This window comes from Oenanthe melanoleuca, chromosome 1A (assembly GCF_029582105.1).
Source record: "Oenanthe melanoleuca isolate GR-GAL-2019-014 chromosome 1A, OMel1.0, whole genome shotgun sequence".
Classification (NCBI taxonomy): domain Eukaryota; kingdom Metazoa; phylum Chordata; class Aves; order Passeriformes; family Muscicapidae; genus Oenanthe; species Oenanthe melanoleuca.
This window is the reverse complement of record NC_079334.1, coordinates 54,891,334-54,915,046: the sequence shown is the minus strand read 5'-3', so window position 1 is coordinate 54,915,046 and position 23,713 is coordinate 54,891,334. Positions and strand designations below refer to the sequence as shown.

Here is a 23,713-nt window from a genome sequence, read left to right as displayed (position 1 = left end):
CAGAGCTTTCTATAAGACAGATATACATATATAGAGAGAGAAAGATATAGTCCAGCAACTGATGCTGCTTATTGCATTTTACTGTTTTCCAAAGAATGACAGAATTAATGAAAACTTTAGCAGAACATACTTGAAATATTATGATCCCTTGAAAACAACGAATTACTGTAGAGAAAGCAATTAGTTTTTAATCTCCAGTATTTCAAATCAGAGACTTAAATCCCAGAAAAAAATCTTCATTTCAACTCAGCCATTATGTTCAAATTATATTTCACAGACAAAGAAAGAACTAAATGAAAATAGTGTTTTGGGCTACTTCCACCATTTTCATAACAAAACAGCAAACTGCAACCACCCACCTACAATAATATGAAGAGCTGAAGTTACTGGATCAGAAATGCCAACAGTTGAATAGCATATGCAATCTGTTGATCCTGAAAAATAAAAAACCAGGCATCACTTTGTATCTTTGCAAAACAAGTATTACTGGCACAGTCCTCCAAATAAAAGCATTGTATTCCCTTGGTTTGCTCCTTTCTATTTTATGGAATAAAGTAAATACAAGGATACTGCATTATTATTTTTATTATCACAACTGCAATACTGCCCCCCTCCCCATGAGTACAAGTTATTGCTCTTCATACAAAGTACAGAAATTTCACAATATAAGTAATAAATATGTAGCAGTTAGTGAAGGGAAGTAAGTTAATTTACATGGAAAAATTTCATTATTACATTATAACTTTTATATCAAATGAGGCAGGCATACATTGATTCTCCTCTGTTTAAGAGACCCTGCTCATTGAGATCTCATGAAAAGAAGAGAAATTGACTGGTCTGCTGTTTTTTGTGGTACTGATCTAAATTCCAGGATGTCATCTTATACCAGAAACTTTTGCTCTGATCTTTTATTTGAAAATTAGTAAAAATACTTGCTTTCAGGAATTAGTTTCTAGACAGGATAACAAAATGGGTAGAGATGTACCTTTACAGACTTGATTCAAAATACCTACAAGAAGAAAGGGGGGAAGCTTTAGGTTTCACCTGACTGCTGTTCAGAAATGGACAATGCTCCCTGTTTCCTATAGAAAACAAAAGCCACATAGGGGACTGGTTTCTACTCTGCAGCAGGGACTTGGAACTCACATCCAGACATACAGAAATGTTATTTGTTGCAGCATCTAACTCCAAATTTATCTTACAGTTTCTCCTATCCCTTGAATGAAACTGAATCCCTTCAAAGTCAGGGGTAGATATTTGAAAAGATAAACTTTGTCCACATACATGTTCTCATATTTCCTATCAATACATTAGGCAGAAGAGCAGCTCAAATACAGTATATTTGATTTCTGAGGCCTTATCAAATTGAAATAGAAACTAAAAATGAAGGAATGAGCAACAATATTTAAAACCACTTTTAGTTCTTTTTCACCTTGGAAATAGGGCATTAGCAGTTAAGAATAAGAGCAAAAAAAATCCTTTCCTTTTCAGAAAATTGATACCACTTCCCTGCCTGTGAATGGAACAACAGAAGCTTTTACCAAGTAAACACTATGTAGAAATCTGCCACAGTGAACAAGCAGCAACTCCAGAAGATAATTAAAGAGAATATAAGAGAACTGCAGAATAAAAGAAAGTGTGACTGAACAGACCTCTGGCTACAAGGCTGAGGTTCAAGACAGTGCCAGTGTACCATTACAGGCACATGCTATTGTGGGACAGAGGACTCCAATTTCCCTCAGTATCACAACAGGTGAGGTACACAGACCATGATCTTGTGTCACATTTAAAGTACCATAGCAGAAAATATTTAGTGAACTTCTAAAGCCGAAGCTATACTTTACTGCCAAGTTTCATATTGTCTCCTATGCTCACAAACAGAAAAATGTGAATACTTTTTAAAAGAGAAACAATTACTGAGAGATCTGACCTAAACTTCTACTGCTGAATGTACAGGCCTAACATTTATCCAGTATTTCTCATTTTTTCCAGATTTGTGTGCATTCTGCTCCCAGAATTACCTCTATTGCATTTGTCTTGTCATAAACAGAGCTTCCAAGTACCTTTACCCTACAGATGGAAGGAGAAGAGGGGAATTAATGCAAGCTACATTTCAATATCAGAGGCTCATCTCCCTATGATCTATATTCAATTAAAAGCTGATTCATCTGTTTGGCAATTACACTTAATTCAATTATTTATTCAATTATCAGAACTTATTTTCATTTCTATTTATTAACTAGAAAGGAAGAGCTAAAATTAAAACTGAAGTCTGAAATTAATTCTGAGATTGTAAAATGGGAGACTGGGGAACATACCAACAGTAAAACACTGTTGGTTTTTTTCCTCTTGGAGCTGGTAGTATGGAGCAACAAAACCAGTGACCTATTTACATGGATGTAACTACTATGGAATTCCACACACATGAAGAGAATGTAACTTGCCATAGCACCACACCAAGTATGAACCTAATAGTACTTGTTTAAAGGTCACAAAAATGTTCATGATGACTAAGGGCTTGAATTCCTTTGAATACTTAACCAAACAAGAGTTCTAGATCATTAGATGTGGAATCTACAACTGCTGAAACAGCACTCTGAACAGATGGACACAAAAACCCATCAAAATCTGGGTAATTTCATCAATACAATTCTAATATGAAAAGCAGGATCAGAAAATCAAATTAGTATAAGAACAGTATTTGTAGTGAAAACAGAATAGTAACTTCAGTGGGATTTCGTATTTGTGCAGAGTTTTTGTGAATCTATAACCCATGCATCCATCACACAGATGTAATGTCAGGTATGCAGCTCAAACAACAGAGTAACTGCATGCTTTTGGATCAAACAGCATGTAATATTTTGAAAAAATCTACAGAACTGCTTTTCTGAGAAGTGATTTTTAAATGAGAAGGAGCTGGCACATTAAAAGTAAGGGAGAAGCTCCTGCTACAGGGAGAGATGAAGGGTATGGCCTTGTACCTATACACCTACTCAAAGTTTTATACATCTTCCTTTCTGCATACAGAAACCATCTGCAGAACAACAGACTGGCTTAAAGAGAAATGGTCCAAAAAGACTTTAGTGTAGGATTTTTTGGGTAGATAATTACTTCAGTGTAAGTTCAGTAACACAGGACAACAAAAATGGATTAATCTAAAAATACAGATTTTAGAGATGAAATTAACATCACAGTAATAAGTAGTATTACTTACTTGTCTCCATGGCAGGCCCACTACACTAAATATGGTATTTAGCCCTAAGACTGTAATTTCAAGAAGTTTAATGGATTTAAAATACTGAAAGAGGAACATAAAACATGCACTTCAGATTTCAAAGTGGATATACTGAACTTTGAAATGAGATGCTAACTAAATGGCAAAGATCATTAAATATTACAAGCACTGTAGCTGAGAAGGCTGAGAACAGATCACTTGGAGTAATTAAACAAAAAAGATGGCTTTTAATGCAATGCTTTAACACATTTTTAAAATAATTTTTACACTCTGACAGCAGTATGAGTCCAGCCACACTTCACAACTCGACTTGAATCTATTCTTTAAGTTTGTGAATGAATCCTCCGCCTTTTTCCTGTATTTTATTCATACAAGAAGCCTGTACTGTCTTAAGCATTCTTAACTTCTACAGTGAAACACTGAAACATTGATTATAATTATTGTCCATCCTTCAATCCTAAACATTACATAGCTGACCACCAGAACACAGAGTGATCTCGATACACTAGAAGCCTAAAATCACTATAGTTATTAACTTTGTGTCTATACTTTACTGAATATTCCCAAGTGCTTAGATTTTCCCCCACAGGTGGTTGCAGACTTGGTTTTTGCAATGAATGCAGTATAACACCACAGAGTGAAATGGGGGTCTTTTTCCTATCTGCTAAGGTCATTAAGAGTATTTAATCTAATAAGTTATTTTAAACTAAAAACGAACTGCAGTTGACAGCTTTGTCCTTCTATTCTATGCCAAGTGTAATAAGAACAGCAAAATACCTTGTCTGACTCCAGAGGGTTCAATTTTAATACTAAAACATGTGGATGAGACCTTAGTGTCCAAGCTGTATCAGGAATGATTCTCTGCTTTTAAGTTCTATGGAGACATATTACTAGTTTGAATGCAGTGAGACCACATGGCTGAAAGTGCTTTTAAGGCTGGTAAGAAATAACCAGCTTTTAAGGCTGAGAGGAAGAAATAACTAAGCAGAGGTTCTCAGAGATGCACTGCAGCCTCTCAGTACTCTTAACTGCAAATCTGTTTACAAAGACAGTCAATTTCCACTGGCAGATTTGAAGAATGGCTGCAACTAACAGAAATTCAGAAGTTAAAACTGCTATTTGAATAGAAGTCTTTTAACCATGTCAACAAAACCTCAAGCTATTTCATAGAAATGTTCCATATGCATAAGAATAAATGATATTTTTCAATCATAAGATACACTAAGTAAAGAGGCTGTCGGGAAGCTGACACAACTGCTCAAGAAAAGAAAAGAAAAAGGAGCAAAGTGGGGACTTACTCCAGAAAGTTAGAATCATAATTTACAAATAGTATACAACATTCAAAAAAGAGCCTGCACAATGGAATTCTGCTATGAAATAAAGCTTATCACTGAAACCCAGTCATACAGAGTGTTTTAGCATCAAATCTCTTTAATTTGTAACTTCAAACCTTTGTACAATTAAATTGTCAGTCTCCGTGCAAAGACTATCTGCTGAATTTAGTGTTTGTTTGAACACAGAAATTGTTTAATCACAACCACAAACCACAACCTGCCACATTTCTCCTAACACAACTTGGTATCAGAACTAAGTGACAAAAAAAGCGAAAACACTGATCCACTGTCATCTTACCCCAGAGGCTCCTGTCATCACTGATAAAACCATCTCTATGTAACAGATGACACAGAGAGCTTTAGACCCTGAACTACAGGTAGTCTTTGTTTTCAATATCTATTAATGAGTTCTTAGGATATTTTTAAAAAGGTTGGTTATAAAGAAGTAAAAAGAACACAATGGATGAAGTTTTATTAGATGTATGGTTAGTGTTTCATTACTACTTTTGACCTGTTGTATTTCAGGACTAAAGGTTTAGTTTAAGAAAAAAAAAAAAAAAAAAGGTCTTGAAACAGACTTCTTGCACTAGTGATAGAACTAGAGAAGCCTGTTGGGCTCAATATCTGGCCAGAAATCCCTTATATCAAGCAAAGATGAATAGGGAACAGCTTCACCATGAGCTGGAAAATGCAAACCAGAACAAAACCCCAAATCTTGCTGCCTTCAGGGAGGGGTTTAGCTATTTCATATTCAGTTTAAGGTCACTGTAATGACTAGATGTGTCAAGATTTGTTCAGTGACTTGACTACCTTATTCAGTAAATATATATAGTATTGGATCATTTTAAATACCATACAATATACAAACACATCAACATGTATATTATCCTCTCTATTTCCAAACACCTAATTAATAGAACTTAAAGGCCAGCTTCCTTACACATCATTATAAATAATTTTTTAGGGATTTGAGTAATGACTTGGAGAAAATATTTGAATTATAGCACTGATTACAAGGCTGTACCTCATGTCAATTCAAGGAATAGAACATACAGTACACATTCATATAGCAAAAGAATACAGTGGACAAAACACAACAAAGAAAACATTAAAATATGTAAGAGAAGTGACTTGATACATGTTAACAAAATTAAAATATCAATGAAGATCATACTTTTCGGGTGCAAATGGAAAAAATGCATTTAAAAATATTGAAAAAACAGAGTTAATCTTTCCTGAGGATAAAGAAATAGCTCTTAATATTGAGGTTCTGGTTTTTCGATTGTAGCTTTTCATGGTCACATATCACCAGTAAGCAAAATATCTTCTGAAACCAGTCATGTAAGCAAAAACCTTGAGTTGAAGAAAATTGCCCAAGTAAGAAAAAAAAAAAAAGGAGAAGAACACTTTACTCACAATTCTTGTAAAGTTTATTATACATACTGGCTTTAATACAAAGCTATAACAAATAAAATCAGAATATACTTAAATATAGTAGGAGGGTGAAAAACCATAAGGGGATATTCAGATTGTAACCTTTAGATACCCAACATTTATTATACTGCAAGCAGAAAAGGTTAAGCTTCTTGCAAGCAACAATTCAGATCGTTTGGGTCTGGATACATTTTTCACAAAGATGTAAGGAGTATAAAATTAGTCACCTATAGCTTGAGTACAAACATACTTCACTGGGTATATTTTTACAACCTGTGCCAAATTTTCCCAGAAGCTTTTATTTTAATTTTAACCAGAAGCTCTCAATGTTTATTTCATAACCAGTTCTTTAATTCAAAGCTCAAGCATCAGACAAGAAAAGTAAACAGCATAGAAAGGCTACTGGACTGTGCATCTGTATTCCTACAGAGACTCAAAATTACTGATTCTGTTCAAGAGTTACTACAGATAATTCAGTCCTGTAAGAGAAAGCAAATTTGTTAACCTGCTTTTGAAGGAATCTTCAACAACCAAATGGGCAGAATGAGGTTACAGCTGGGATACCACATTGAAAACAAGACTGATCCAAAGAATGCCTTTATGGTCAATAACAATAATAATATAAAGAAAGACCTCAATTTGAAGAATGAGTTCTCTCAAATGACAGCACTTAGGACTGCCTGAAAAAGTGGCTGACATTGTGAACTGAGAATGTGTAACACCTCTATCAAGGGGCAGAAACTGCAGCTTGGTCTGGAAAACGAGAACTGTTTCTGTACTTGGCTGTGAGAACAAATGGAAGAATAGAGAGTCCAGGAATGTTAGCATTTGTTTGGAGTTTGCCAGACCAGTGGAAAATTCTCATTATAATTCTAACTAAATTAGTGGAGGATTTGGAACTGGAAAAATATTTATCAGGTAAATTTCTGTTTAGTAAATTCCACTCCTTAATGTGTTTAGAAGGGTATTACTGTCAACATCTTAGCTCATATTAACACACAGTAAACCACAAAAAAATAAAATAATTAAATTCTGAAGTTATACATTAAGATTTTAATTCCTTTACAAAATATTCTTCCTAAGTAAAATTGCACGTGATCAATAATTTTATATGGATATAAACAGCTTTAGTTAGGTGTCTTGACAGAGTATCATTGCTCAGATCTTACACTTAGGCCTAAATTCAAGAAGTTATGAATAAGAAAATAATTAAAGAGTAAATGAATGAATAAATTAAACTGAAAGTTAACCCTTTCTTACCAGCAGGAATTATGCCAATCCTTATATTGCACTGGACTAACGATGCTTTGGGATTATTTTGGTCTATGCCAGAGTCCTTCTGCATCCTTCCAATGAGACCATGCATCACTTCACTGAACATGCCGTCCCCACCAACACAAACAACACTGCCAGGAAACACAAAGTAGAATGCACACTAACAGTCAATAAACAACACAGCAAGTGTTCTACTTAGGGCATGCACTGGGCACACCAAAAATAGTTGTTCTATTCTCTTTCTCCATTTTTACAGGATATAGGAGCCCACAGTCAACTAGGCAATTAAAGAAAAGCAGAAAAAAAATTCAAGTTACAAAATTGCAAATGCACCTAGACATATCTGTAACATTAGGAAAAAATTTTGGAATGCAACCTGCAAAAATCTTTATCCTCTACTGCTGTGTGTAGACAGACAAATAGTAGTGGAAATTCACTATACAAATAAAACACTGAACAGGACTTTACATACAGCTTTCAAGGTACACAAAATGGAAACAGGGTACCTTTTCTAAAAAGGGAAAAGTTAATATTTGCCACTTCAGATAGAAGTATATTTTAAGTATTTAACAGGAATATACACTAGATGCAAGTCAAAATCCAAAGAAGTGCATGTTGCAACCTCTTTTGAACAGGCTCAGATCTCATCAAACAGAAGTCATGTATATCTACATAACCATTCATAATGGTACGGAGTTCTAAATGGTACCAGATGCAAAACTTTGTTTCACAAATTTAATTCAGGTCAGATCTGGTACAGCAGCTGCACAGATCCCGAATATGCTAAATTTCAGCAGAGATTCCACAGCCAAATAAATACTAGGAAGTAAAAAGACTCTTTTACAGCAGTATAAATTTTATGAACAACAATCAAATGCACTCTGCACTCTAAAAGCATAAACATTCTTTAACTAAAAAAACTAATTCAAATACATTTTAAAGGAACATATGAGTTACATATGTGGTTCCTAGCACAGAAATCTAAGAATGTGTACTGTTATCTACAGCAATAATTTCCAACTCAAACTTATGCTCTTTCACACCATCAGCAACAGACATTGCAGAATGAGCACTTATTTCACAATACAAATGAATCTAATTTTTAAGTATTATTACATTTTCAGCAGATGGAAAGCTAGAAAAAACTCCTTTTTTTCCATGAATGGTATGGACAGTCTTAAAAGAATAACCCTCCAACTCTAGTTAAGACCTAGGAGACAGAGAGAAGGAATAAAACGAATAAAATTTGTTTTCAATTTTTGTAATTTTTTTCTTTTCCAATAGTTTAACTACACTATTCCTCAATTTTAGCCTTATCTTTCTCTGCAGACTCAAAAAAAGGGGCTAAAGAAAAAATAATTTCCATGTCAGTTCAAGGTCAGTGTTGTCTCAGTTCCAGTTTTCTCAAAGCTCCATCCAGCCTGGCCTTTAACACTTCCAGGGATGGGGTATCCATGACCTCTCTATACAGTCTGTTCCAGAGACTATTCACTCTCACAGCAAAGAATTTCTTCCTTAAACCTAATCTAAACCTCTGCTCTTTCAGTTTGAAACTAATTCCCCTTGTCCTATTGTTACATGCCCTTGCAAAATGTCCCTCTCCAGCCTCCTTTAAAGTCCCCTTGAGGTATTGAAAGATGCTCTGAAGTCTCCCTGGAGTCTTCCCTTCTTCAGGCTGAACAAGCTCAGCTCTACCAACTTGTCTTCATAGGAGAGGTGCTCCAGCCCTCTGATCATCTTCTATAACAAACACTATATCCAGACTCAGAAGGGACAGTTACATGAATGTCTGTATCTATCAAATATGATAAAAAACTTCACATATGCAAGGTCAGCATATCAGAACCAAATTCACAGCAAACATCAGAAGATCAATGTACAAGCCAGACATATGCTGCACATGTGAAGGCCCCTGGTGAAGAACATCTGAAAGAAACATCTTAGAGTAATTCTTACTCTTGGGCTTTATTTTGGGCTAGAGTGCAAGCATTTCACTTTTTACATAGATGATAACAGCAAGCAACATCTGCTAGAGGACTTCAGAAGCTAATCCACAAGTCAAACGAGTTTGTAAAGAACTAAAGTCCCTTTTAATCTCAACCATTCTGTGAAATAACTCAAAAAGTAGGAAAAAAAAAACCCCAACCAGAAACAATTTTACAAAGATTTTGCAACAGACATATGCATAAGAAAGCACAGTGATACATGTCACTTATTCCAAACATGGCTATTACTCACGTTATTACAGCACGTTCTAATTGCTCTGCACAGGGATGTACAAAACCCTGCTATATTGTAACCAAATGAGTATTTTAAGTAACTGTGCTTAAAGAAAAGCTGTTCTATCACTGAGCTATTATTAGGTGACTACATTCACCATAAGAAATTCCTATAAGGCAAAATAGGAAGAACAGGAAACACGTGTATGATATTTAAATTAGCTGTCTAAAGTAAAACATTTGAATAGAAGTAAAGCAGTTATCATTAAGAAGCCTGTATGTACTTGGAGAATTCCATGTATGGGTTTGCCAAAGAGGAAGTCTGGAGATGAAATTAAGAAATTCATCACTGATTGAAGGAAAAGCCACACATCAGAACCAGTCTATGGGAACAGCTGAACATCAATTAGATGCTTTACTGTATGTGAGGAAAGTCAAACTTGAAGCAACACACATTTATGTGGTTCAACCGTTTTTTAATTTCTTCAGATGACATAATCTGTTATTTAAAAAGTAGTTTTAATTCAGAAAGTCCTTCCTAACATAACTGTTGACCACAGAAAAAGTGTTGAACATGATGGACAAAAGTCAGGCTTAGAAAGACAGGCTGCAGATCCCAAGCTAACTGCCATTCAAGCCCAGTCCAAGAATAGAAGAATTATAAGATTCTAAAAAGATGCATTTCCTGGCCTATTGCTCTTCTTGGCATGTTAGAGAGAGAAAAAAAACAAAAAACCAAAAAAAACCAAACCAAAAAACAAAACCAAAAAAGCCCCCCAAAAAACAAAATAAAAATAAAACCAAAGGAAAAAAACTTCTACACTACGAGACTTTGAATCTGCCAAAAACCACCACAATTGGTCACTACCACTTGCTGTAAAAAACAATTTCCTAGGAGTGGACACAGGTTCATTTGCCTCTCTTTCTGCTCTGTATTGAAATTTCACCAACCATCAGCACACTTATTTCAAATCAGAAATCAAATGAAAAGGAAAAATAACAACTAATTAGGTTTTTCTACATCAATCTTTCCCTTCCTTGAACTTCTGAAAAATTGAGAAAAATCACAGTATAGACAAAACTGTTTATTTGAAGGCAAGTCATTTTAAAGCAGCTAAAGTCTTAGCACCCAGCCTATGAATGTAATCTTTCACCAACACCCTTTCCCAACATCATGCCCTTACTCAACACAGACAATGCATATGGCAAAGTATTACAGCAAAAGTACTCTGGAAAGACTGAATGTGCTTTCTTTTTGCAACTTACCAGTTTAAACATATCTGTCAACAGGCACAAGATACAATTTTAAAAGACTGTAGTTATGAGAGTTTATCTGCATACATTTTCATGTTTTCCAGGCTTGTAACTTGGTTTATGTCATGACCTGGAAACTGAAATTACTAGCATTTTTTTAAAATATTCTGCTTCTACAGCAGACTTAATAATGGAATGCAAGATTACCATTCAGTCAGGTCTTCTTTTAAAGCCAATTTCGTCAAGACTGAAGAAATGAAAATAAAGCCAAAAATTCAACCACTATTGAACAGTCATATACAGCAAGAGGAACTACCTGAAACATTTGTGAACAGTCCATGTTTTTTACACAGGCTGAATGCTACTGGTGCAGTGCTCTGAACTCATGGATGTCAAGACCACAAAACATTTCTGGGTAGCTTTTTGAGCTATAACAAAATGCTCAACTGAGCAGGATTAATCTTACATTCATTTTTTGTACACAAATCTCATGCAAACATTGTTATACTATGCTTGAGTATATTGTGTTGAACAAGTTTACTGAAATAGTTTATTTTTTTTTCCATACTCCTAAATGAGGATCTACAAAAAAGAACATGCCCCAGAACTTCCAGCTGTTGCAATAAATGTATTAGTAAAGAATGCTACAACTTTAAATTAGAGACAAGAACGGACCAATAACATAACACACCAGCTCAAAAATAATAAGAAAAAGGCATGTAAAGTTACTTACCCATCATATTTATAAATATTAACTTCAAATAAGTTGTCCTTAGCATGGTTGGCATGTTCAGTTACTATGAAGAAATAAACACATTAAAATTTATTATTAAAAAATACCACTATAAGACTGTATATAATAAAGAATTATAAAAATTAATTCATTAATAACCACGACTCTATTACCAATGTGCCTATAGAACAGCCTGTCCATTAGATGTGTCTCAAAAAATTTTTGCCAGGGAAAGAATTAAAGGAGACATATAGAGTATATATGGAAAAAAATATTTCAGTAAAAATTGTGCATATGATCAATTAGTTTTAACAATGAAACTGAAAAAAAGAAAGGCAGCATCTTTTATTAAGAGCTCAAATAGCCCAGGAACACTAGAAGTTTTATTTTAGTAAGCAGGAAGCTGATAGAAGGTTGCCATTTATCTGGCTATCTATGCTTTAATTAGAAACATTCTTTATCATTTTGTTTCTTTTCCATAGTAAGAAAAGGTAACTAACAGAAAACTTTAGCTATTCAAGAATGTTTGAAAGAGTTCATACTGTGTTACTAAGAAATTAAAGTATTCATTACTCACTAACAACATCAGTGGATATAGAAGCCAGATTGAAGAGTGGAGCAACTTTCTGTTCATAAATCCTCTTCCCTTGTCTTTTTCCTCCATAGGGATTAATATACACAAGCAGCTGCTTTGGTCTAGACTCTGCAGTAAGGAAAACCACAGTATACTACTTTTGTATACAAACCAAAAATTCATCAAGCCATACAGACTCAAACCTATTAACATCAAAGCAAACACAGCATAAAAGACTTGTAACTCATTAACAAAGAACTATAAAAGCCTGCTTCATCTGCTCTCTTTATCATACTGATACCAACAGTACTGAACAAATTATTAATAAGACAGCAGGTGAAATTCAGGATCATTTCTTCTGACTCACTGTCTCACATTATTACTTGGCATTCTTGCAGCACCTTCCCACTACACAATCTACTCTAATTACATGAGTATTATGGGCATGCAAGACAAAAAGGGCAGCAATAGCAAAGCCACTTGTAAGTGAAGTACACATAAAAATATTTTTACATAAATTTATTTAAACTTTCTTCTTTTGTTAATAACATGGTTAAAATCCATTTCCTTTCTGTGATCAAGCCACACTAAGAATGCCTCATAAAACTACATGTTGCACAGCAAGTGCTGGTCCTACAGTGTTAGTTGCCCTAAAGTTCTACCCCTTCCCACCTCCAAAAACACCTTTGATATTACGATCTCAAATTTGTCCAAACAGTTATGGATTTACACTAGTAGTGTCAATGAAAACAATTATCCCACCTCTGTATTAACAGATATACAAAGCAGTAATGCTTGCTGCACCTAGAAAACCTCCTTTTTTATGTAACAGACAAAAATCTTAACATTTGTATTTCCTCAAATGGCATTCTATTAGTTTAAAAGGAAAAAATATCAGACTTATTACATCAGCACATTTTTACAACAAATCCACCCAAGCTAGATAGACTCAGTAATTTAAATTAAATCTGTACATTCAAAGCACTGTTCACCCCATCTGAGAATATATTCCCTTTCCTGAAGGAATTTGTAACCAATAAAATGAACAATTGCATTCAGATGGAACTGACTGCTCAGGCCACAGTTCTAACAAGTGTACTGAATGGGTGCACAAACCTCATTTTTTGAAAAAGACAGATGTATAATGTATACAAAACAAAAACTTTGAATGCTTCCATTGCCTATTCAGAACAGTTTTTCTTAAATACTCATTTTCATTCTGTAAGCCTTTAGTATTTGCTCAAGTCCCACCGTTGGTGTACTTGTATCTAATTCCTGCTTCAGCTCTGTATCTCAGATGGGCCTCAGTCCTACACTGTAGGGAGCTCACCTTTAGTCCTGTCTCCAGCTCCAGCTGCTCTGCTCCAGCCTCCTCTGGATGAACTCAGTTACTTTATCTCCCCTGGGCTGTAAACGGGACCCGTTTCTATCCCCATCCCTGCTCTGCACACCCTTCTCAGATGCAGTGGGACCCTGGTCAGCAAGAGCACTGCCTCTGCTATGGTCACCCTTGATCTCCTTTCTGTCACAGAGCTACTCTGTTCCTGCTGCTTCCTGACATCTATCAAGGTATCTCTTTCAGGAATAACTCCTTCAAAATTACTTTTAATCTCCCATGAAGTAGATGTCCAAGAGTCTCAGAAATGATTAATGGGAACTCTTACTACATAAGACACATTTTGTTGATGACAGTCTGGAAAGGTGAAACACACCCATAAATCTTCCAATTGCTACATCCTTGACCTCAAATCTCTAGAGTACCTTAAATCCCTGAGCTTACATCTGCTCATTACTTCTTCCAAAGTTACAGTCATTTAAAACCTCTGCTAAGCTTCCAATCTGTCTCTGTTTTATGAAAATAATTTATATCTGGGCAAAATTATATGGCACCAACAGTCCTGACTGATTAAAGCACTCAGTACAACTTAGTGAATATGTAAGATAAAGCAGTGATAAGAAAACACTTCAATGCTTGGCTCCCTCAATTTTTGAGCATAAGCTGCTCTTAAGTGTTAAAAAAAGCAGATATATCAAAATAACATTGATTGATGTACAAGCTTACAAAATGATGGTGCAAATATTCATAGTTTATTCAAACTTACTCTGCATTTCAAGTGATTCCTTCAGGGCCTGTGTCCACTGATTACATAAGTGCTCATCCACACACCAAAACGTCACATCACTGCACCGCCAGCGGTGATTTCGGGCTCTCTTCACATAATACACTATTTAAATTAAAAAAAAAATAACAAAACAACACAACTATAATGAGATGGATATGTGAAATGAAAAATGTATTTCAGAAAGATCTCCACAACACTGACCTGTAATTAACCTCCAATGCACACTTCTACCAATGACAGAGGTATTTTGAGTAAGACCAGCACACATTTGTAAAGAGTGCAAATGAAAACATAAATGAAAACACTTGCTACAAGCAGACCCCTAAACAAAGACTTCTTTTTAAAGAAGCCATTTCTCATCAACTTATAGATATACTTGTTCAGAAGTTCACTGAGCTCATGTATTATCTGTATTAAAGTCTGCAATATCTACATAAAAAGACACAAGATAAGCCACACTGACATCAACTCTCATGTAATCAACAGGGTGAATTTCATTCTATAAAGCTGAAATTTGAGACAAAAAGATTTTGTTTTCTTGTGCATTAAGACCTTATACTTACACATCATATACAGTATCTCAAATCACTCTTATTGGAGGACTAAAGCTGAGGAAAATACTCCACAACATAAAATTTTGGAACGACATCTTTTTAGCACAGATGTCACCACTCCTTTCCCAAACCAGACACTGATTTCTGGCACTTTGTCTTAAGAATGCAGACAATAATACAAAGAAATTTTCATGCATACATCCTAATGGTTAGGGGTAATTAAAAAACCCCAAACATTTAGGATTCATTCTTCCACCTTATCTCGATTTTCTAGTCAAGAAGTAGAAAGCTTATGTTTGTTTTCGTGGGACTTTTGCTTGGGTTTATTTCAGTTTGGGATTTTTGTGGGGTTTTGGTTTTTTTGGAGTTTTTTTTGAGATTGTCTTTTTTGGTGGTGTTTTTTTTTGGTTTTTTTATGGGTTATTTGGGAGTGGACTTCTTAGAACACATTTCTGTTTAAAGAAAAACTCCAAACTCTGACTATTCCTTTTGAGTCTGCCATAAACTACCCTCAACAGAATAACAAGCACAAGCACCCAGAGACTGTTACTTGCCTTACCTGTGAAAGCATGTAGCTTTGCCATTTTTTGCCATCTGCCAATGTTACGTTGTTTCTTGTTAAACTCTGTTTCTTCTACAGCAATGATTTCAGAGATTGGTACAAAACAGTTTTCTGTATGAACACAAGATCTTACATATTAGAATCTTCAAACATCACCTGAATTATTATTTCTATGCCTAATATGATACAGACATATAATCAGATGAGTTGCTAAATATGCAAAACCAAGAGCATAACTAGAAATTTTCTGAATATTTTACATTTTTTTTTATTTTTAGTCAAGGCTCATAATCCATAACCACTTACAAACTACCCAAAACAGTATTTTAAACGTCTAGGATTTCTCAGAAAATGATGTATTTTGTATATAAAAATATTTTTGCATGAAGTCAAAATCCAGCAACATTGATTTCAGAGTAATTAAACTGCCCCTTCTGAGGCCTAGCCCAGATACTTGGATACTTGACAGTGAACAGCACAAGCTCTTTCAAAGAATGTACAACTAAATCTAGTGCACAGACTACAGAGGCTATTTGTTATTCTCAAGTAGCTGGCTTATGAAAGAAGGGCATTTAAATGAATTCTTAAGTTTTTAAATCCCACTAAGCTTTTAAAGTTTAGTATCTCTTAACAAGACAATTCTAGATGTTATGTTGATGTACTGTGAAACATTTTCCTCGTATCAACTTCAAAACTCCTGCTTTCAGAATTAACAGTCTCTTGTCCTCAGACTGTGAAATAATTTCCTCCAACTTCATTCTCTTTTCTCTTACATTTCCCAAATATCATTTTTTAACTCCTGTAAAATTGAAGACTTTTGTCTCATTTTCATTACTGATTTCAACATTGAAGTAACATTGTTACTACATTTCAAAAAAGTGAAACTTAAAATGCATGCTTTGTATTTATGTACATGCAAGCGCTCTCTGTATACATACACATGTATAAAATATTTAATATTGTTATAATATAATCTTATGTAAATAATCTCTTCTGTAATAAGAATTATAATATACTTGCTTCCCACACATATGCAAAGAGTGATACCAAGATATTGAGATATTCAACACATAAAATACAGACAATAATACCATTGTTACTGGGGTTTATTCTACATTTCATTTTCCTCACTATTTTGCAGTGGTACAATGGTAGTGGAGAGGAGTAAAATGAGTGAAGAGTTTTCCTGACCTCTTCACAGTGATGACTGCAATTCATTTGCCACCAATATACTTTTATTATTTTCCCCCATCATATTTAATTGATTTAGTTAAAAGAGTCTTTACATATATTTACATGTATTGACAATTTGCAGACTACTCACTCAAAGGGTTTTGGTATTTGACATGATTTATACTCATTTAGTGATTTTATCTTCCCTGAATTTTTTAGCATGATTCAAAAGAAACATAGCCTTCAAAATTTACACTGAGGTCCTTTAGGAATCTGGCTGTATTTGAATGCTTCAACTTAAAAATAAATTTCAGCTTATAATAATTGTACTGACTATATTCAAGGTACAATAGGGAAGTGCAGCAGTCACATAATGTTATAACAGCAGAGATAAACAAATTCTAGTGTGCTTGACTAGAACTCAAGAATTTCTATCAGTCCAAATATCTCTATCACTACTTGACTTAGTGCTATACAGAATATTGTTTAATCACATTGCAAACCAACTACTTAGTCCCACCCCTCCCTCTTTTCCCCAGATGGAAGAAGCATTCAATTTGAAGCAGAGACCTTCAGTATGAGCACAACAGTCCTGTTCCTCTGTCATTTAGTCACAAAAACCTGCCTCATAAAAATAGTACTAATCCAGCCTCTCTTGAAGGTTCACATAGGTACTTATTACAGTCCTTTCCCACACCTACTTTTGTAGCATTTACCCTGTTATCAAGTAGCATGAGTTTTTATTTCACTGACATAGCATAAAGGTGTTCAATCAAAGGCCTTCACCTTCATGTGTTTCTCCCAAAACATGGAAATCCTTATTGCCATATTAACAAAACAGACACAAAAAAGTTGCTTACATCAGTACTACAAGATCAACATTAAGGAAAAAACGGTTGAAATATGGGCTTAGACAATATCAAACTAAGAACTTTACTTGGCTCAGTCCAATTTATTCAACCAAGTAGCACACAACAGCTTCCAGACAGAATTTTCACCAAGTCAATGGCCAGCATATTAGAGACAAAGAGCTGACCATCCAGAGAAGGTGGATGAAAGGGCAAGGCAAAAAAAAGGTCAAAAGTTGAAAAGCCAAACAAAACATACAGTAAACAGGTGGCAGTCTTCTCAGCACTCTGGCTGTACCAGTCATTACTCATTCTGGGTCACAGTGCTCTTAATCTTAACATTCTTCCTAAAAGCAAACTGATAAAGCAGCAAAACACTGGATTAGATGCACACTACTTTTCCCACATTAAGCAAGTGGGAGAAGATGAAAAAAAACCCACAGAAACAAAACCAAGGTAAGCATATTAACAGTGGGCTTTCTTTGTGCAAAATGCAGCCAGTAAATGGGAAGTGTTTTTCTGTGTGAAGAAAAGATTTTTGGTGTGTCATTGCTGTCTGCCACTCCCACAGAACACTTCCTGAGCACTCACTCAGAACTTCAGTCAAGACTTGTTCATCACTGCCATTCATCACATCCCACAGACCAAACTTCCCCCTCACATATGTGGTAGCTCAAAGCAACCTAGACACAAGCACAAGAACAAAAACATTGCTGAACACAGCATTTGGTTTGTTCTTAAAATTCAGCTGAGTCCCATGGACACAGTGGCATTTAGAATGAATTTAAACTACTAGCATTTTCTCATGACTTAAAAATATCAACAAGTAAAAAGCTGGGATATAGATTTAAACAAAAAGTGTATTTTCAGTCACTTTGAAAACTAGTTTGCTGTTAGAGCCCAGATGAAGGGTCAAACTTTCAGGTTTAAGATTTGCCTTCACCTAAAAGCAAGAGAAAAGGAATACTTTCTATCAGAAGGTACATGGTACTATACTGATCATGCACTATAGAAAGACATGTTTAATAAACACTAGAGTAAGAGAAGGAAGGATATAGAGCAGAATTACTGACAATTCACATCCTAAGGGAGGGGGAAGAACAAAGGTATCACAATTGATCTAAATCAAAACTGTGGAGGAATCACAGAAACATCCTAATACCATGATTTCACCATGCACAGCCATGTATAAGGAAATTTGCTTCTTTTATTTTAAAGTAAATCTTCAAGTACTTTGTCAACCAACAGACCAGTCTCTACTATGATCACACAGCTACTTCACATCACACAAATCTGAATCAAAGCACAGCAACTTGAACTTGGATCAACTTGAATATTTAAATCATATTATTGAATGTCTTCCCATTGTTTATTCTGCATTTCCAAACAAAACCTTTTCTGCTCAACTATGAACATTTCAATGGTAAAGCAGGGAGCAAGATGCACTTATTCACCTTAAGGGGGGGAAACAACCCAGCAAAAAGCTGTATGCTAAAGGACATGTATTGTTTAATGTTGTGTGCATCTCCATTTGAGTAATTATCTTCCAGAAGACAACACATTCCAAAGAAGCAATGTCTGCTAGAGCAATTATTCCCCACATCCTACCAGGATAATGTAGTTGTGGCATTGCCTACAGAGAAACATGGTTCACATTTCTGCACACACCCACTGCCAGATGGGAATGACTGATGACAAATGACCTTGACTAAGGATGTGCCAACACTCTGCAAGTACCAGGTGCTGGACAGACCTTGCTGCCAAGCTGGCCCACCCTCTGCTAAGTATCCTTTTTATCAAACTGAGCTTTCTTTGGAATCCACCAGAATGATGTCAGTACTGTGAACACCAGTACTGAGGCTTCCTCAACAGTTGTTTTGGGAAAAACACATGGAAGAGAATTCTGAAATACAAAGGCTAAAAGAAAGCACACACCATAAGAGAACACATAGAGTTCAGGGTCTAGTTTGGTCATCCCCTTCATGTTTGCACTTCAGAAAAAAAAATCCTAGAAAAATGACAGGAGAATCTCATTTTGCATTTTCAATGCTTTAGTACCAGGTACAATAAAACTTTACCCAATGCTTCTGAAATACATCTAAGTATATATGTAGAAAATACACTCTGCTATGAATTTGGTACAAAAAGTTTTATCACGTGTTACTTGAGAAAAGCCTGACTGTGCCATCAACATGAGGGAAATAATTAAACAATTTAGCTGACCAGCTTTGCATACACTATTTATGATTAATGACTAAATCTCATGGACAAGGTTACAAGGTTGAAAACCATTCATCAGAAAATTTGAAGATGAGGACATCCCTAAGAAAAAAAAGATGCATAGCTGAAAGTAACAGAGATACACATGAAAATTTACAAGTAAAACTTTTCCATGTTTCCTAGTTCAAACATGTCTAACCATCAAAGAACAGGAAACAGGAACCTGATTACTCTGAAGAGAGAACTTGAAACTATGATGTTGTTAAACAAAGTCTAACAGCAGGAAATAAATTGTATTTCGGAATTTAAAAATACACCATGACTTGAACAAACATTTGACGTTTTTGTTACTGTTGGTATCTTCCAAATGAGAGCACTAAAAAGAATTCTCCTGAATTAATATTTCTGCATTTTGACAGAATAGGGTTTAAATACATACATATATATATGTATGCATATAAATATCACTGTAGAGAGATGAGAAAACAGAAGAATCTCCCCATACTCTCTAAAACCATATTTTTCTGGACAAGACAAAGTTTGTATTGTTTCCTATCTGTTCCTGATTTTGGATGCAACAGGGAAAGGTGAATATTTAAACACTTCTACAATACCCCTAGCTATAGCTCTAGATCTGTACATGTTAAAGTCTGAAAACCTCGAAAAAACATATTCCAAACAGTTTTTATTTATATACCTAAATTCAAGACAGTAATAAATGCTCTGAAAATAAGTAGCCTGAGTTTTTACAGTTTAAAGGCAACTGCTTCACTGTAATAGCTACCTACTAAACAACAAATATTGCACTTTTATACTGCATAATTTAGTCTGTATTTAGACACAATGTAGACATGTAGTCAAAGGCTAAATGGTAGAAAGATACTAATCTTGGTCAAGCAACTCTTCTGAAATTATATGCTTCTAACTACCCATCTTCCATATTATTAAGTTTATTTATATATTGTCATGTATGCTACTCATATTTCCAAAATAATTGTAGAGAACGCAATGAATCATCACAGGTCTTAAGAAGAGCTTGGAGACAACAGGGCAGCAATAATACAAAACTGTGATGATTATAAAGCTGGAGTGCAAGGAACACATGAATTAATAAGGGTGTTGAGAAAGTACATTATATATTGTATTGATCCCCACATAAATAATACCTGTGCCTCCAGAACACTTAGGCATTTCTTTTTCTTCTATTTTCTCTTATGATTTCACATCATGTTTTTCAAAATCTTGCAAATAGCTGTGCTACAAGACAGCAGCTGCACTCAGTTACCTCTTAAGGCATCTCCAGCTGAGTACTACTTCAGAAACTGCCTCATATAGACTCTAATTTGCTGTCTCCTTCCACCATTCCCAGAATTCTGACATTTGGAACATGTTTCGTGGCAGGTTCATACATCATTTGGTCTACCAGGAATAAGTCAAGAAAACTTACAACTTAAAAAGTAGCAAAAATTCACAACTGCAAGCAGCTGTAAACTTTAGAGTGCTCATGAGAGAGCTAGTGTGAATCTGTGACACTTGTGCTTGGTCTAAAGGAACTCATCAGACAGGAGAATGGCACTCCCCTTGAACTTGCTGTAGCCTATAAATCAGTCTCCTAGTGACAATGCAAAGGCATTTTTAGAAGGATTTTACACAATTCAACCAAATTATCTCCAAACTAGGAGCTACTTTACCTAATGGGAGCAATTATCTCAAAAGGCCTTGAAACTTTCTATTTTAAATTTAAGATCCAGGTACCTTTATCTAGACTAATTTTATCCCTTTTTGAAGAGTGTACAACCTATTTTTCACAACAATGTATTAAGCTTGGCAGAATTAAAGAATCAATTCGTCCTTAAAATCTTAAGTTTCTTTAACTGAGAAAAGTTCAGGAATTCTTTATTACTTTTTTCATCAGTATTGTTGATAAAAACTAGATTATGTCAAACTACTTGCATGATAGCAAGGGAATGATAACAAACTCTATTTTTACATTACTAATAATAAGTGTTGTACTTAAAACATAACCAAATCTCAGTTATGTAAACTGAAACACCAAATTCTTACAATTCTTGAGTTATCTTCCTCCTTTTTCCCTCACCTTGTTGAGAAAAGCCTCAGGCCAATAAGATATTATGATAACATCTGAAAAATATTTAGCAAAGATACATCATAAGAATAGAAGAACTATTTAAGTTTGGGAACTTGCCTGGGATTGGAAACATCTATTCTCAAACCTTTCCCAGATAAAACTTCTAGTCAGCTTTTCTATTATTAGTTTCTCACTGTCTCAGATCCTGCAGCCTCTAAAATGAGGATGACAGCAGTTCCCAGCTCTACAGCAGCTGCTGTGAAAAAAAGGACATTACACATTTTCAAATGTTCACATGGCATGTTAGTATGGCTACATTAACAATTGAAATAACTACTATATAAAACACCCAAGGTCAAAGACCCTGAAAAAACACCTCTTAAAACTACAGCAGATAGTTTGATATGCAAACACCCTCAGAAGTTAATCTGAACTTTTTTTAGGCATTTTCATCAGTGGCTTCTGAGACTGGCAGTTTTGTACAGGCACACTATGTTAACTGCACAAAACAGGAAATATAGAAATATAGAAATTTAGAAACATAGAAATATAGAAATCACACTGCAAACTAGTAGCTTATATTAAATATTTCCAAACTAATAAATCTCAAAAGTTAAACTTTCTTTGTAAAATTTCCACTAAGAGTTTTTTAAAAAGCTCAAAAAAATAAAAAAACAACAAACCAAACACCAAAAAAACCCAAACCCAACAAAAGTAGTCATGGCCTGAGACACTGCGTCAGTATGAAAGTGTTTTTAACCACAAGTCTTGCTGTAACTAAAAAAACCAAAACGGCTTTTAAGGTTTTCTAAGTCTCCTATGCACTGCTACGACTACTTTAAACACATTACAAACTACACGCTGCTCCGTCCTGGCGGCGCCGAGAAGCAGCGGGGTTCAGCAGGACAAATCTGCGTTTGGCTGTGCCAGCTGCGGGGACAGGCGTCCCCCGCCCGCGGACCGCGGGGCGCTGCGCTCGCTGCAGGGGCTGCGGCTCAGCCGGAGCCGCTCTCGGCTTTGTTTCGGCAGGCACAGCCCGATCGGGCTAGCACAGCCGCGACCGTCCCGCTGCACCTCCCGCTCCGGGCCCCGCCGCCTCCGCCCGCCGGACTCTGAACCCCGCAGGCGACGCGCGGGCGCCCGAGGGCAAGAAGCGCTCTCGCCGCCGGAGCTCTGCGATGCTCGAGGAGCCCCGGGCCGCAGGCCGCCCCCGCCGGGGACGCTGCGGCCGCCCTGGGCAGGCGCCTCTCGGGCGGCCCCGGCCCGCCCAGGCCGCGGCAGGTGCGCCCGGCCCCGGCCCCGGCCCCGCTCACTCACCGCCGGCGCGGCGCGGCGGGCGGGGGTCGCGCCAGGCCAGCCGCCCCCGCTCCTCGTCTAAGGTGACCTCCCAGGAGCGCCGCCCCAGCCCCAGCGAGGACACGAGCCGAGGCCGGCGGCCGCCGGGGAGCCGCTCCATGGCCGCCGAGAGCCCGGCCCGCCGCAGCCGCTACCGCATGGCCCGGCGGAGCGGGCGGGCGCCGCGGGCCGAGCCCAGCAGCTGCTAACGGCGCCCCCGGCCCGCCGCTACCCCGGCCCGGGCGGGGCGGGCTCGGCGTCAGCGCTACGCCAGCGCCGCGGGGCGGGGCTGCGGCTCCCGGAGCGGATCCCGGATCGCCCCGGCTGCCCCCGGCTCCCCGAGCGGCCCGGGCTCACGGATCTCTCAGGCTCCCGGATCGCCCCGGCTCCCCGAGCGGCCCGGGCTCCCGGACCTCCCAAGCTCCCGGAGCGGCCCGGCTCCCCGAGCGGCCCGGGCTCACGGATCTCTCAGGCTCCCCGAGCGGCCCGGGCTCCCGGACCTCCCAAGCTCCCGGAGCGGCCCGGGCCGGGTCAGCAGGGCACGCTTTGTCTTGCCGCCCCGCCGGAGGGAGACACGGGCCCTGCGGCCCGCGGCTCGCCCGCCCCGAGCCCCCACTCCGGGCAGAGACACCAGCGCTGACACCGGGACGGGCTTGGGTTGCTTTCGTGGGATTTTTGCGGGACAACGAAGCACTTATGTCAGTGACGATGGACTCTTCCCTTTTCTCTTTAGACAGTGAAACTGCAATAA

The 23,713-nt window shown here is 37.1% G+C and overlaps 1 protein-coding gene across 1 annotated transcript in view; it reads right to left on the bottom strand.

Annotated features, from left to right (window-relative positions):
• The window catches only part of CERK (ceramide kinase), a 39,811-nt gene extending 16,592 nt beyond the window's left edge, over positions 1–23,219 (bottom strand). Inside the window, exons 1-7 of the mRNA XM_056516288.1 lie at positions 22,945–23,219; positions 15,295–15,408; positions 14,161–14,283; positions 12,062–12,187; positions 11,485–11,548; positions 7,264–7,409; positions 360–434 (exon numbers count right to left, since the gene is read on the bottom strand). Of these exons, the coding sequence (XP_056372263.1) occupies positions 360–434; positions 7,264–7,409; positions 11,485–11,548; positions 12,062–12,187; positions 14,161–14,283; positions 15,295–15,408; positions 22,945–23,083 (787 nt within the window). The 5' untranslated portion in view covers positions 23,084–23,219. The remainder of the gene's footprint in view (positions 1–359; positions 435–7,263; positions 7,410–11,484; positions 11,549–12,061; positions 12,188–14,160; positions 14,284–15,294; positions 15,409–22,944) is intronic.
• Positions 23,220–23,713: the final 494 nt, after the last annotated feature.